Source organism: Tachysurus vachellii, chromosome 4 (assembly GCF_030014155.1).
Source record: "Tachysurus vachellii isolate PV-2020 chromosome 4, HZAU_Pvac_v1, whole genome shotgun sequence".
In the NCBI taxonomy this organism is placed as follows: Eukaryota; Metazoa; Chordata; class Actinopteri; order Siluriformes; family Bagridae; genus Tachysurus; species Tachysurus vachellii.
Window position 1 is genome coordinate 3637552 of NC_083463.1, and position 16293 is coordinate 3653844.

A 16293-nucleotide genomic window follows, 5' to 3' on the forward strand; every position below is an offset into this window, starting at 1 on the left:
ACAGTGTGAAACGATGCTCTGTTAGAATGTTACGGCTTGTCGCTAAGCAACAGAAACCCAATCAGAACAAGAACAGAACTCTGTGCCTCAGATCAAGTGAAAACAAGGACGTAGAGACACGTAAACACATAAAGATGGCTCTGTAGAGTCAGGAAACAAAACATTTGATGTTCTTGAGGTTTGAGGTGATCATCACCTGAAGCTCTGATGCTACTGCATCTTCCGTGACGTTCATCTCAAACATCTGTGACGTCAGCTGTGACGCATAGATGGATATTATTGTATTTTACAGATGGGCTGGTTTGAATATTTCAGAAACTTTTAAAGACTGTTTATGTTACTGTATTCCAGCGCGACAGTTTAAACCAAACTGAGCCTTTTTTTCTGATCTCTGATCAACACGAGGTGTCCTCCTACACATCTGTCATTCACAGGATGTTTTGGTTTTTCACACTCTTCACTGTGTATCTCTAATGAGATCAGCTGTTTGTGGAATAATCAAACCAGCACATATGGAAACATCATCCATCAATAGACTTGAGTAAAGTCACAGAGATAAGACTTTTCATCTTCCTGATGTTTCATGGGAACTTTTACTGAAGCTCTTGCCCTGCTTCTGCTGCAACAACATTGGCTGTTTAGGTTACTGCATAAATAATAATGATAATAACGGCGTGAGGGTGGAATTTAAACTTTAATTATTTATCTCCTGAATTTTTATAGTTGTGTAAATCTGCTTTGTGACATTGTCCATTGTTAAAACACGCTATAGAAATAAAATTTAATTGATTCGAATTTCCCGGTGTCCCAGGAGTTCCTAATAAAGTGCATGTTGAGCGTGTGAGCTCTCACTAAACATGCACGGAGAAAAATAAAGCTCGAGAGGAAGTAGCAGGGATATTTCATGAGGTTCTGGTGAGTGTATAAAGTGAAAAATAGTTAATAATAAGTAAAATAGTATAATGTTCTAAGGAATTGTGTTCTATATTGTGGCTATATATAACGCTAGCACATTTTTTTCCTCCAAGTGACATGAGTGCCTTGTCTCTCGCTTGTGTCGGTTAAACAAACAAAACCGATGTGCACCAGAGTTTACAATTTATTAGAAATCTAAAACCTGCTGAATAAGTAACAGCGACAGATCCCTAGAGGGGATTATTTATTGACGTGAAGTTATATTTAGACGAAGACGGGGTGTACCGGAGTTGAACCGTGTCTTAAGGCCATCGTCCGAACTTAGCAGCTGGGATTCAGCCTCTCTGACTCCTCTGCTTCATCACTTCAATGTGTTCTGGCGAGCCTCTCATTTCAGTTTTGTTCTCTGCTCTTATTTATTCCCCTCGCTTATTCTCTCATCTATTTACCCCCACACCAAAATATGTGCAGCAGATGCACTTCTGCAGCAGAAGAAATGCCGCCTCCCCTCATTCTCTGTGTAAAACAATCTGTTAGTCAGGATGTTTTTTATTAAACTATTCTTCTCTTCGGACCGCCGGCTTCCTGAGGTCAGGCTCATCTGTGTTGTGGCTTTAATGCCAAATGCTTAGCATGCTTCCAGGTTGTGCTAGTCTCTCTGCTGTTCAGTTGAATCGGTGTGTTAAAGCGCAAAGAAAGACGTCTCGGATTATTAGGAAGGTCGTACGCATGATGTTTTGCCAGATGTGTGCGTACACAAACCTCTTCCTGTTTAATTAACCGTCTCATGATCCTGATCATATGAACAACGAGAACCCTTTGCCCGTGTGCCCAGAACTAGCACATGCACACACCTATAGAATTATATCTCAATTTTCTAATTAGATACAATTACAAAGATTTTATCACTCACTCACTCACTTTCTACCGCTTATCCGAACTACCTCGGGTCACGGGGAGCCTGTGCCTATCTCAGGCGTCATCGGGCATCAAGGCAGGATACACCCTGGACGGAGTGCCAACCCATCACAGGGCACACACACACTCTCATTCACTCACGCAATCACACACTACGGACAATTTTCCAGACATGCCAATCAACCTACCATGCATGTCTTTGGACCGGGGGAGGAAACCGGAGTACCCGGAGGAAACCCCCGAGGCACGGGGAGAACATGCAAACTACACACACACAAGGCGGAGGCGGGAATCAAAACCCCAACCCTGGAGGTGTGAGGCGAACGTGCTAACCACTAAGCCACCGTGCCCCACCAAGATTTTATCAATTACTATGAATACCTTTTTTATTTTATTTACAATCATGTTAACATTCCTGAGCTTGCTAAACAGTATTTAAATCTTTTCCCCCAAAAAATGTTTCCGCTTGTTTTTTGTGTCCATGTTGGTGATTGAATGTGTTCCTCATGTCTCACTCCACAGTGGTGTTAATATGAAGCTCATATAAAAGTAAATACTCAGGACTTTGTCAGACACTCACTACAAGAATTTGTAGAGTTTCATCACTATTTCTGTTTTTCTCTACAATACTAGAAGTGACATTTTCATAGAAAAGTTCCAAAAATATTTTTTTCCACACAGATGTTTGTACCTTAAGAGTAAATGTTATATACAAAAAATAAAGAAAAAAGAAACAAAAACGGTTCTTTTTTCCACATAAATATTTGTATCTTCAGAGTGAATATTAATATCAAACCCATTTCTGCTCTCTGAGATGCTCCAAGTGTTTGTTCATCTAAAAAGCAGCTCAGATTTATCTTCAACACTAAAACTCAGTGTAAGATTATAAACAGAGGCACAAACACACGTCCAAAATACACTGAAAGACAAAAGTCCTAACTCTGAGTTCTGACTTTTAGGTCAGACTTTATTTATACTGAAAATGTCCCAGAAGTTGAGTTTACTTGTAAAAAGGGTTAAATCTGCAAAAACCGACTAAATGCTAATTATAACTTCTAGCTCACTTGTTGGGGGGCACGGTGGCTTAGTGGTTAGCACGTTCGAATCACACCTCCAGGGTTGGGGGTTCGATTCCCCCCTCCACCTTGTGTGTGTGGAGTTTGCATTTTCACTCTTTTTCTTTCTTAAATGTAAACACGTTCCATGTTGTGTATATATTTGGCCACGTCCTCTTCTATTTCCCCAACGCCTGCTTACATTGCTTAAAAGCCATGAGCGAGACTATCGTCACGCAGTGATGGCTTGGATGGTGTGATAGGACACACAGCAGCACAACCCCTCTCATAACCTTTAATCAGTTTCATCAGAAGAAGTGTGGTAATGATTATGATTCTCCTTTCAGTCAGCAGAAAGATTCAAACATTACAGACCATTAACACAAAGCAGAAATGATAAACATTCGTCTGGGGACTGACTGACTCAGCCACTAAAGGATGTCAGCTTTTTTCCCACAGTTTTGACCTCTTTCTTCTTATTCTTTGTCTGATGTAAAGGTTATTGACCGACAGTTTATAGCCTAGCATACCTCCATTCTTTTATCCTCCTCTGCTGTTTTTCCCTCCTTTCTTCTGACCTGATCTGACTTTAACTTGTTGCCTCGAGCTACATGTATACGATCATCCTTATCTTCTTCAAAATCATTATTCAAAGAAAAGACTCTTCATAACTGCACACAGACACAATAATAACAACCCAAAATAAGTCTAATAAGTGCAGTAGAAAATCTGTTAGACATTAGACATCAGATTATAAAGAGCCGGGATTGATTGTTATGAGCAGCGTGTCAAAGGAAATAACCCAGGAAATGAAACCAATAAACAGTCCAGAGAAGGAATATAACGCAAGTCTTTCATTTGTATGTTTAAGTAAAAACAGTTAATTAAAGCATGGCTGAATGAAGGGTTATGGACGGGTGAGATTACATGTTTGATGCTTGAAGAAAAATAAAAACAGGAATAAACTGTACATCAACAACAAACAAGAAACTTACGTAAAAACCTCAAACTAACCATGACTCATGTAACTGACCTTCTTAAATGGAGAAACATTTAACACGAACGCAAAAAACTATTTTACAAAATATAAACAAAGAACAAGAACAAAATTCAATCCAAAGCTAAACCAGTCACATCAGTCAGTTTACAGATGATAAAGCCAGTTTAAGAATTTATTTCATATAGATTTATTTATTTATATATTATTTGATCTGTTTATTTCATATAGATCTGCTTTACTGTATCTATACATTTGTGTTTGTCTGTTTTTTAATCTAGTATGTGTTCAAATTTAAATGTATTTGTCACATGCACTGCAGTGTAGTGAAATACTTTATCACCAGTCTGTGTCCTTGAAATAGAATAAAAATAACAATAAAAGCACAATAAAAGTAGAACTAGAATTATGTGCACAGAGCAAAGGGGAAAAAAGTGTAGAAAATACATAAATAAATGAACAAATAAATAACTAAACTATTATAAACACAAGCATGAAAAAAGCTTCATAGCTTTTATCCATTTGTCACTCAACATCAGTACAGAAAGTGCCCAAATAAATCAGCTCGTCATCTTTTTGTTCCTACGAAAGACAAATCATGAAAGCTGTGTTGACTCAAGACTTGATTGTCATTATACTTATTCCTGTTTCTCCAATAATCCTGTCTTTTCTTTCTTTTATCCTTCCATTTGGTCCTCTTTCCGACTCAGGCAGTTAATGTGTGAATTATCTTCAGGCTGTTGAGCGAAGTTCAGTTTTTATGCTGAATCCACTTTTCGTCTTCAAGTTTCAACATTTTTAAAGATCTCTCTATTTATCCATCGCATCATCTGGTATGAAAACACAAACATGGTGGCTAAACAGAGTAGATTTTTAATTTTTTTTTTTTTACTGCCATTATGTTACACAGATGAATCTGAACAAAGACATAATATGATGATCAAACTGTAGGATAAGTGTCTGAAGTGTTAGTTGTTATATTATATAATTACTAGGGATGAGCGAGTACAGCATTATCTGTATCTGTATCCGTATCTGTTAACCATATGAATTATCTGTATCTGTATCCGTACTCTGAGTGGGTGGGGCCTAACCCAGAAGTAGGCATGGCTGTTGTCTTGAAAGGGGCGTGACTTTAACCGGTAATAATTTGTAATATTTATAACACTAGCTTACTACCTTTATGTTTTTATGAAATACAGCAAAAACGTGTCAGACACTCAGTGTCTGGTTACTGGTTAGAGACAGCTGAAGGTTTAAAAAAGAAAAAAAATCTCCGACAGGCAGAGATGCAATGCGAGTCGCATTCTACCAAGCAAGTACCACGTCTGAACGAACCCACGTTTACCAGAACTCTACTGGTTAGTAAGTACGTATTATTAACGTTACAACCCGAAGTAAAAAGCTGAAGAAACCCTAAACGTTAACGGAAAAGACCCGCGAACCCGAGTGCAACACAATACATCTGTATGTGTGTAGGGGAGGCGCGCTGTGACTAGCCTATCACAGAACGCTGACACAATCAGATACCCAATGATGATTTTCATTCAATCCGAGCACAGATATTGACTCGTATTACTCGTATAATACTCATACTCGGCAGAAGTGCTTTATCCGTACCGGATACTTGTTTCAGCCAAGTATTGCCTCCAGAAAAGTGTTGATTTTTTTTTTACATTGAATTCACCTTAAAAGACAATGATTTGAGAAAAACGACAAACTCTAAGCTGAACAAACTACACTTGTTAAATTTGCTTCGTTCGGATGCCTTCATTTGTTCGGTGCGATTGCATAAAGTAACCCAAACACAGAAAACTCAAGTACAACAAACAAAGAGACAGCAAACCAAAAACAACAAACCAAAAGACAAGGACTCAGCGAAAGGCAGATGTAAGACAACCGGTATAAATGGGGTGACAATAATTGAAACACAAGGAACAAGTGTGCAGAGGCGGGACCAGATGAGGAAAAGGGCAGGGCTAACACACATGATACAAAAAACAAAAGCACATGGCGCAGACACATATATAATATGTAATATTATAAAAAAAAGTTATACTGAGTTCTCTATTAATTATCTTCTTATTAGTGTCCCTCTCTACCACTTACCAAATTCCACCCTTCCTCTTCTTCTTTCACCGTCCATACAGGTACGTTCTCCTCCGGTCATCTATGCAGAACACTTCAAACTTGAAGAAATCCAAAAGCAGGATAGAGCTAGTAACAATCTTTGACCATCCAACAAATTGCAGCTCATCTTACCGTTACTTTTCTGGCATTTGGCAAATGTCCTTACACAGAACGGCTTTTGCAGTCTCGACCAAATGGCTACATTGATACTGCTTTGCTAAGTCATGGACTCAGAATACCATCAGTATAAAAACTCTGTTGAAAGGAAGTATAGTAAGACCACTTTTTTAAGGTGCTAGTTTAAGTATTATAGGAAAAGGTAGATCATTCCACCACCCAAGTACCAGAACTGTATTCTGGATCAGTTACAGTGGTTAATTGGCACTCAGAACCAAAGCTGCCAGAACCGTGTGGCAGTTGTTCACTCTCGAAAGGGAAAGGGACTGATAAAGGACCTGAGTGGCTTGTGTGGACATGAATGGAAGAATACTTTTGATATCGTAAGAATGAATGTGACAGATTAGCAATGTGAGATGAGGAAAAGGACAGTTGATTGTCCATGGTTACCCCAAGGTTGTGTGCAGTGTCCTGAGGTGATGTCAGTGAGTTGTCAGTGAGCTGATGTGGGGATGAATCACCATAGATAAACAGCAGTTCAGATTTGCTGTGATTAAATTTCAGCTGATGAGCCGAGAGGTGTTTGATGATGGAAAGGAGAGAATGAGTTCAGTGTCATCCACATAGCAGTGGTATGAAAACCTGGGTAAGGATGTGACTCGACCAAGAGAACAAGTGTAGATGCAGAACAGAAGAGGATTGAGTACTGAACCTTGTGGGACACCAGTGAAGAGACTGTGTGGAGCAGAATCTCTCAGTATCTCTTCAGGTAGCAAGCAAACCATTCACAGTAAAGGCTGTGTTTGTACTACTGCAGTGATGAAATACAAATGGTCTTGACAATTTTTGTTTAGAGCCAGAACCTCATGACATCCAGCCCAGAGGTGGTGTTACAATAAATCATAGTCTGGCACGCTGATGGTTGTCTAAAGCACCTGGGATGGTAATATCACTTAAATAGCAACAGCCCACACAGGGACTTAATAATAGCTGTTCTTAAATCGTGGGGAACTTCACAGCAGTGAAACCAGTCTCCTTGTAAACAAATGTCCAAATGTACACCCTTAGAATTATTGTCATGCTTGGTTAATGCATGCATGAATAACACGGATTTATATTGTTGGTAATTAACTTAATCATATTCTGAATATGGGTCGCACAGTGGCTTCGTGGTTAGCACGTTCGCCTCACACCTCCAGGGTCGGGGTTTGATTCCCGCCTCCGCCTTGTGTGTGTGGAGTTTGCATGTTCTCCCCGTGCCTCGGGGGTTTCCTCCGGGTACTCCGGTTTCCTCCCCCGGTCCAAAGACATGCATGGTAGGTTGATTGGCATCTCTGGAAAATTGTCCGTAGTGTGTGAGTGCGTGAGTGAGTGATTGTGTGTGTGTGTGTGTGCCCTGTGATGGGTTGGCACTCTGTCCAGGGTGTGGATATAGTATTTTGTTAGTGTACATCAGTGCAGGTACAAATGTTTGGTTAAGCTCCATTTTTCTCTTAAGTCAGCCTACATACCTCCAAAGCCATGAGTGATATTGAGTGAAGATGGCACATTGGGATCAGAGACGGGTGTGTCAAATGTCAACAACTTGATTCTGTTGTTTCTGTGGTTGTTTCTGTGGATTTAGTGGTGGAATCACAACTTGATTGTATTTTCTTGTCATGAAACTGATCTGATTAATACTTTGCAGCGACTTGTTTTCTGTCACGTTTTTTTAGCAGATGCTAACATTCCGCTGCCTTTTTTTTTTTTGCTTCCAGCAAAGAGAAGGAATCTTATACATGAAGGCAAGTCATGTGCAGTTATAGATGTATTTATGATTTATTTGAATGATGGATAACCTTTAAACATGGAAAGTAGCAAACCTTATAGATTGATCATGTGCATACACGTACATACTCACACGCACACACACACACACGCAGACACATAATCACACATAATCACATACTCATGTCATATCTTGCCAGGGCCACAGTGTTGGTTGGTACAGTGCTGAGCTACAGGTGACCCCAGGTGTGTTGAGCTGCAGCCCTCAGCAAACCTGTTTTTTGTGTGTGTGAGAGAGAGAGACTCTGAATGTCAGGATAAAGGTGGCAGTACATTGTAGCCTTCAGAAAGTTCATACTCAATTAAAATTAGAAATTCAACCAAGACTTTTGGAACAAACCAAACATGTCATGAAGTACTGAGACAAAACATAGACGGAGGTTATGAATTGAGAGAGGTAAAAATTCACCTGATAAAAAGCCAGAAGTGCATGATACCTTCTGACCAATCAGAATCCTAGTGTAAACAGTCAGTGACTGAAAGGACACCAGCAACATGGAATGTAAATTTCCCAGGAGCGCTGGGCGCGAGGTATGTATACAAGTCAATCACAACCCTGTTTGTATAGGTGTACAGAATATGTGTATATGTGTGCGGCTGTGTGTATAGGTGTATGTAGGTAGGTGTGTAGGTGTGTGTGTGTGGTCTGCATTTTTGTGTATACAGTAGGTGTGTGTGCGTGTGTAGGTGTTAATATGATTCAGGATGATGGTTGTTGTGACCTGAGTGTTATAGTACATGTTTAGACTCTTTCCTCACCTTCAGGGCATCAAGTCACATAAAACCAAATCAAACACTCCAGACGTATTATGACTTCAAAGAAGGTCATGAAGTTTTTCTTGCTAGACGTGAGAGTCATCGGAAAATGAACCCTACAGTTACTCATTATATGTTTCTGAATCCGGTCTTGAAGGTTTGATGACACGTTTATATACCTGCACATTTGTCTGATCTTCCTTTCACCACACCAGGAAACAACAGGACATTGTTCACTGTTAAATCTGTATGGGGTAGTGTTTATTGTAGGCTTATGATCAGAGGAGGCTGCTGATGTTTTACTTTGACTTTAAGGAAGATCACAAGAGGTGACATGCTTCTGCAAACTGACAGCCTTTAGGCTATTGTACACAATCTTTACATCGGCTCTGTTAATACCTCATTAACTCATTATTGCTAGTTACATTGTAATCATGCTTAAAAAAGAGCCATTTCCCCTCCCAGATCAAGTCCCCAAGAAGGATGGGGGGCTATGCCCAATTTTGGTTAACTCTTAAGGTCACTGAGTTGCAGTTCAGGACTGGTTTGCAGTTTAAGCAATAGTTAGCCACTTAGATTTGCTGGAATGGATACCGCACAGAAGGGAAATCTCTAACCAGCATTATTCCTCCATGTTTCTTATAAAAACACTGGCCTTGTTTGTTGCGTTGGAAACATGTAAAGTTTGATAGTATTCACAATGTGAGAAGTTAGGAGTTTTGAATGTATTTACAACACAGAAAATGTACACCTGATGGAGTCATGTGACTCTTTCGAAGGTTTGGACTGGTCACCGTATGGACTCCCAATGTTTACGGTATCCGTATGTTGCATGCATATTGTTGTGTTGTGCCTGTAGATGACTGTATGTGTGTGTTTGTACAGAGTAAAGATGTGGCCTTGGACTTTGGTGGCTGTGGTGTTGCTGTTCCTAACAAACAGATCTACAGCTCAAGGTAACAATTTCTAGAAAGCACCAACACCAGCATTATACTGTAAGAATAAAATAATGAATAAATGAATAAAATAAATTTTGTTGACCTTTACTGCATACTTGACATCTCAAACCTTACAAGTCTAAAACACGATGCTGGTGATTTTTTTTTCTTAAGGCTTTTCTAAAGTTTCTAATTAATTTGAAGACCATCGTTCTCATTCTCTACATTTCTGCTTGACAGAAATATGATGTCGAAGCTAAAAAGTCTAGAGCAGGTGAAAATCAGTGTCTTTCCTACAGACCTGAGAATCCTTCTGCTAGTCTCATCATATTCAGTGGCAGTCAAAATCAGGCACTATGAGCGTAACATACCTGCATATTCACCTTGAAAAAAGTTACTGTCTATCCCAGGGGTCGGCAACCCGCGGCTCCGGAGCCGCAAGGGGCTCTTTCATCCCTCTGCTGCGGCTCCCTGTAGATTTGGAAAATAAATATTTAATTTCAATTTATTTTATATTAGTTAGTTAGTTTTTAAAAAAAAGTGAAATTCTAAATTCTAAGATTATGATGCTCTTGTAACATAAAACGTGTTTAATTTGTTTGTCGCTCAAAATACGCGTCATAACCGCCGACTTGCGAAATCCGACACACAGAAGCAGACGCATGTTTGGTTTGCTGCAGCCGGCAAGTTAAAATTTTGATGCCATGAATAAGAAGACGACTCAATTAGGAACAGGGGGTGGGAAGGCGGGCCAGGTCCACGTGGCGGAGCAGGAGGCCAGGGCGGAGCCGGCAGAGCAGGAGGCCAGGGCGGAGCCGGCAGAGCAGGAGGCCAGGGCGGAGCCGGCAGAGCAGGAGGCCAGGGCGGAGCCAGAAACCAGGGTGGCGCCGCAGGCAGGGTCAGCGACCAGAGCAGGACCGGAGACCAGGGTGGCGCCGCAGGCAGAGTCAGCGACCAGAGCAGGACCGGAGGCCAGGGTGGCGCCGCAGGCAGAGTCAGCGACCAGAGCAGGACCGGAGGCCAGGGTGGCGCCGCAGGCAGAGTCAGCGACCAGAGCAGGACCGGAGGCCAGGGTGGCGCCGCAGGCAGAGTCAGCGACCAGAGCAGGACCGGAGACCAGGGTGGCGCTGCAGGTCGGGCCAGAGACCATAACGGCGTTGGCGGCCAGGGTGGTACTGGAGGCGCTTTGAACCTGTAAAGACGGACAGGAAAGGGAGAGACTGACAGAGACAGGGAGACAAAGCTGGGGACCGCTGGTTCCGTCGACCCGGTCGGTTCGGCTGGTTCTGTCGACCTGGTAGGCCCGGCTGGTTCTGTTGACCCGGTCGGTTCCGTTGACCCGGTCGGTCCGGCTGGCTCGGTTGACCCGGTCGGTCCCATCGACCCGGTCGGTTCGGCTGGTTCTGTCGACCTGGTCGGCCCGGTTGGATCCGGTGTTTCAGCGGGTTCGGCAGGTTCGGGCGCTTCGGCAGGTTCGGGCGCTTCGGCAGGTTCGGGCGCTTCGGCGGGTTCGGGCGCTTCGGCGGGTTCGGGCGCTTCGGCGGGTTCGGGCGCTTCGGCGGGTTCGGGCGCTTCGGCGGGTTCGGGAACCTCAACAGGTTCATGTGCTTCAGCAGGCTCGGGCGTTTCAGCAGGTTCAGGCGTTTCAGCAGGTCCATGCGCTTCGGCAGGTTCATGCGCTTCGGCAGGTTCATGCGCTTCGGCAGGTTCATGCGCTTCGGCAGGTTCATGCGCTTCGGCAGGTTCTGGCGCTTCGGCGGGTTCGGGCGCTTCGGCGGGTTCGGGCGCTTCGGCGGGTTCGGGCGTTTCAACAGGTTTGGGCGCTTCAGCAGGTTCATGCGCTTCAGCGGGTTCAAGTGCTTCAGCAGGTTCGGGCGTTTCAGCAGGTTCAGGAACCTCAACAGGTTCATGTGCTTCAGCAGGCTCGGGCGTTTCAGCAGGCTCGGGCGTTTTGGCAGGTTCAGGCGCTTCGGCAGGTTCAGGCGCTTCGGCAGGTTCAGGCGCTTCGGCAGGTTCAGGCGCTTCGGGTGCCTTCGGTGCTCCAGCCGGTGCCGTAGGGATGCCGGCCGCCCGAACCGACGTCATCGGGGTGTCCGCCAGCTTGGCGATCAGCCGGTTCCCCCGGGCCTTGCCCGAGCTTTCCGGTCTGGCACCCATGTGGACGGGTTCGGTCACTGGTGTGCACAGGTCTGGGTCGGACCGAGGTACTGTAGGGGCCTCGGGCGTCCGTGGCTGGCCTGGCTCCGCAGCCCACGGACCCCGATGCCTACTGCCCCCCCCCAAAAAATATTTAGGGCCGGTGTCCGACTCTGTCCTGTGCACGGTTAAGGAGGACCCACCCAGGAGCAACGCTACGTTGGCCAGGTCCGAGAAAGGCCCCACCTCTCGGCCCAATGGCACTAGGTAGCGCAGCCCGTCCTTCAAACCATGCCTGAACAGGTCCTTGAGGGCCCTCTCCCCAAAATCCACCTGATTGGATAAGTCCAGGAATACCTCCGTATATTCCTCAATAGGGGAATCTCCCTGACACAAACAAAACAAAATTTCTGCTGGATCCATGTGGTTGGTCGTTCTGTTACGCCGCAGGACAAAGGCGAGTGAGGATCCAAATGCAGATTTTCAAGTTTTAATAGTCCAAAACACAAGAAACAGAAGAACAGACAGGCAGCAAACAGGGCTAACAGGACACAGGAATAGGCACACCAACCTCCAACATGAGACAACGACCAACACCAGGGAAGTGAACAAACAGAGTATAAATAAGAGACAAGGACCAATCACACAGCAGAACTAATTAAAGACAAAGACAAGACACCTGAAGGAGTACAATGAATGTCCATGGAAACCAAAGAGTGGGCGGGGCAAACAATTAACCACAGGAAAAGACAGCAGACAGAAACAGGACAGAAACACAGACAGACTCATTACAATTAGACATTGAACATTTTATTTGAAAGTAACCTTCAAACCGTTCAAAATATTTTTGTTTGCCTGCAGAAATAAAATTTCGTTTACTCGTTAGCAGTTCATTGATTTCATAAATGCAACACACTACAGTTTTTTCTATACTTTCCATAAAGGTAAAAAATTATATATGCGGCTGTTATCTTCATTTTAGATGTCAAAAGGGTTTTGTGGCTCCCTGTGTTTTTTTTTCTATGGGAAACGGGTCCAAATGGCTCTTTGAGTGTTTAAGGTTGCCGACCCCTGGTCTATCCCATTACAACACTCAAGCACGTACTGATGAATAGATTTATGATAATAAAATCGCTCAGAATATTAAGACCATGACTATATTTGTAATGTTGTGAAACATTCATTGTACATGTAGCTTGAACTTTGACCTTGTCGAATTATGATTCTGTGTCCTGGCATGAATATGTCGCTGGATATTAAAAACAACTGAACATTTGCCACATCCCATCTACGGTTGTCGCTTGCGTCTGTGTTTATGAAGCTTGTTCATTCCAGACAGGTGCGATAATGTGGGCGCGGCGGATATCGTGTTCCTGGTGGACGGGTCATCCAGTATCGGACGTACCAACTTTGCTCTTGTGAGGAGTTTCATGGCAGGGATCATCAGACCCTATGCCAGTGCAGTGGGAGCCACTGGAGTCCGGGTCGGAGCCGTGCAGTACAGCGACACAGCCAGGTCAGTGTGGGATTAAATATTTTACTCACCTCACAGGTTTCTGTCAGCTGTTCTGCGGTCTGTTACAAACCAGAGTTCTTAAACAGAAGATCATCTCAGAGAAGCCTGTTTTGTCTCGTTAATACAGTTTGATATAAAGGGGAGTTAATTGTGAGACTGTAAGTAGTAGGCTACAACTCGGCCTCCACAAACCTTCCTGCAGTATATAAAAGAAGTTGCAATAGAAATGCATTACTATTGAAGAGTTATGGAAGTTTTAGGTGTGTAATATGCAAAAAAAATGTATACACTGTTCTGTAACATGTATGTGACAGATATGTTATTCCTTTTTTCTTCTTCCATATTAAGCAAAAATTTTGCAGTGAGTGAGTGAGTGAGTTTATTACTGTTGCACTCTCACTTTATGTTCTTTAGAAAGACTAATGATTTATGTTGATGATGATTTATGATGAAGATTTATGATGATTTACTCTTTATTTTGTCACATATACATTACAGCACAGTGAAATACTTTTCTTCACATATCCGAGCTTGTTAAGAAGAGCACAGGGTCCTGCTCAAGGGCTCAACAATGGCAGTCTGGTAGCATGTGGCTTGAACCTCAGACCTTCTGCTCAGTTACTCAGAGCCTTAATCACTGAGCCTCATCTGCCTGACTGAAAAAAAAAAGAATGGATTCAAGAAGAAAACAGAGCTGTAGAGTAGGTACTTAGTCAGTAACAAAACGAATACCATGACGATCAGACCTGTATCATTTCATCACTTTTATTTTACTTCCTGTCGTCATATAATTTCACGTTGTTTTCACTTCACTTCATGACTTTTAACCCCGGAAATTTAGGGTAGGTTTTTTTAGGTTAGTGCGTCTTTTGTCCTGGGGTTAAGAAACGTTAGAATGTTTCAGCTAGTCGCTTAGCAACAGACAGCCAATCAGAACAGAAACCCTACGTGTTGATTAAACAGATTTGTTGTTTATTTTTTCTTGCATTTGTGCATTTCAGGTGGATGAAATCATTCAAGTATAATTTGCACTCACTGTTGCAAATAAATATCCAGGGTTTATGACTGTACAGTGTGAAACATCAGATTATGAAAGCCAGGATTCAGTGTTAACCCCAGGGACAGTAGGAGCAGTGTGAAACCTCTAACTACACAACCCAGGATTCACTTCACCCAAGGTGCACTAGGACCAGGGGAAATATTTCTCACGTGAAAAGGTCTCATGTGTACAAGAGTTACATGTAAGGGCCTTTTTACACCTGGTCACTTCATGTGTTTTCTCTGATCCGATAGCTATCTGATTTGTTAAAACTGTACCATTTACATTAGGCCACATAAATGCGTCTTGGTGAATCGGATATCAATCCAATCTTTCTACTCCCGCCCAAAATGCAAATATATTTTACCTCATTTCCAGGGTAATTGAAATGGAACACACTTTGGTGTATGTGGTTGCTACAAAAAACAGCATAAACAGTGCATTTTAAGACCAAACAAGACACCTGGGTGAAAGGTCGGAGCCAACACTGATGGGAAAACATTTGTTTCTGGCGCGATGCACGACTCGTGAGTCACTTGCGAGTGACGTACTTCCGTTTGGGAGGAGTATAGTGCTGACGTGTGTGGCTTGAACAACCACATTCATTTACACCTGTCCAGTTTCATCTGAAATGCGTCCCAGACCACCTCCTGAAGTGGTTTGTACCATCGGATTTATATCCGTCTCGAAACCGTTTCGGAGGGCATTTAGACCTGGTCTTTTTACGACCGGATAGCTATCTGATCACAGAAAACGCATGAAGTGACCAGGTGTAAAAACCCCCTAAGACGTTTTTAACAGCTTTTTAATTGTTCTTGAAAGCCCTAGTAAAATTTGGTCTTATTTTATCTTCATGTATTAGCAAATATATTATCTTCCCGTCGGTAGTCATATTACAGTACTTTTCGCACAAAGTCTCTGATCCATGAGGATTGCACAAAAATAGCACATCTTGTCTGGTTTTAAGTGTTTAACTTAATGAATATAAAATTTAAAGAAGATGTGAGACTTATTTTGCTGTGCTATTGATAGAGACTATGGTGCTGGCTTTGAAGCGCTATTGCAGCGGTCTGTCTCCATAACTGAACATTTGATGGCGTCGACAGGAAGGAATTATTGTAAATCTATAATGAACTCAGAAATGATGCTGATATATAAGTTGCTCAAAAACTCCTGGTTGGGCGGGGGGTATATTGTCTGGACTCAGCCCGGACTTTTTTTTTTTTAAACATTTATTTATAAACTTTTTCAAAGCATTAACAAAAAGTTTGATACAGTTTCAGTTATAGCTTTTCCCCCTTTATAGCCCTTTCCACCAAAGTAATTAACCATACATTACATAAAGGTTAACACAATAATTATACTAGTAATAACAAGAAAAAGAAATAAATAAATAAAATAAACAAATAAATAAAAAAAATATACACAAATACATAGCCAATATCAGCCCTGAATTTTGGCCATGTTCTTTTGTTTTTGTTCTTTGTCACGTGTCTTCCCCGGCCCTTGTTTACTCCTCCCCGTCTCTGCACACCTGTTCCCTAGTGTTAATAGTATTTAACCGTGCTGCATTGCCTTGAGCAGTGCGGAATCATCGTCATTGTTTCCTCGTCTTTTGTCCTTTCTAGTTTTTGTCAGTGCCCCTGTTTTATGTACTTACTGTAATTTATTAATCTCGATGATTTGAACTATCCTGCCTATGGGTCTGTCTTCCTCCTCCAGGTGTGACAACTATACACATCTGTAGAAAGGACATTATTTATAATCCCACACTCTGTTGTCACCCAGATAAGGATGGGTTACTTTGTGACTCTGGTTCCTCCCGAGATTAGGGATAAATATATTTAATTTTAAACTTGATGATTTTCATTCTGAATTTGTATACATCTCTAAAGCTGTTTTGAGATGCTGAAGAGCTTGTGTGGAAGGTGGTAGCTCAGCGATTAAAG

General features: G+C 42.4%; 1 protein-coding gene across 1 annotated transcript in view; it reads left to right on the forward strand.

Annotated features, from left to right (window-relative positions):
* col7a1 (collagen, type VII, alpha 1) overlaps positions 1 to 16293 on the forward strand; it is a 47011-nt gene that overhangs the window by 4327 nt on the left and 26391 nt on the right. The window contains exons 2-3 of the mRNA XM_060867243.1: positions 9601 to 9671; positions 13125 to 13305. Coding sequence (XP_060723226.1) covers positions 9608 to 9671; positions 13125 to 13305 — 245 coding nt within the window. The 5' untranslated portion in view covers positions 9601 to 9607. The remainder of the gene's footprint in view (positions 1 to 9600; positions 9672 to 13124; positions 13306 to 16293) is intronic.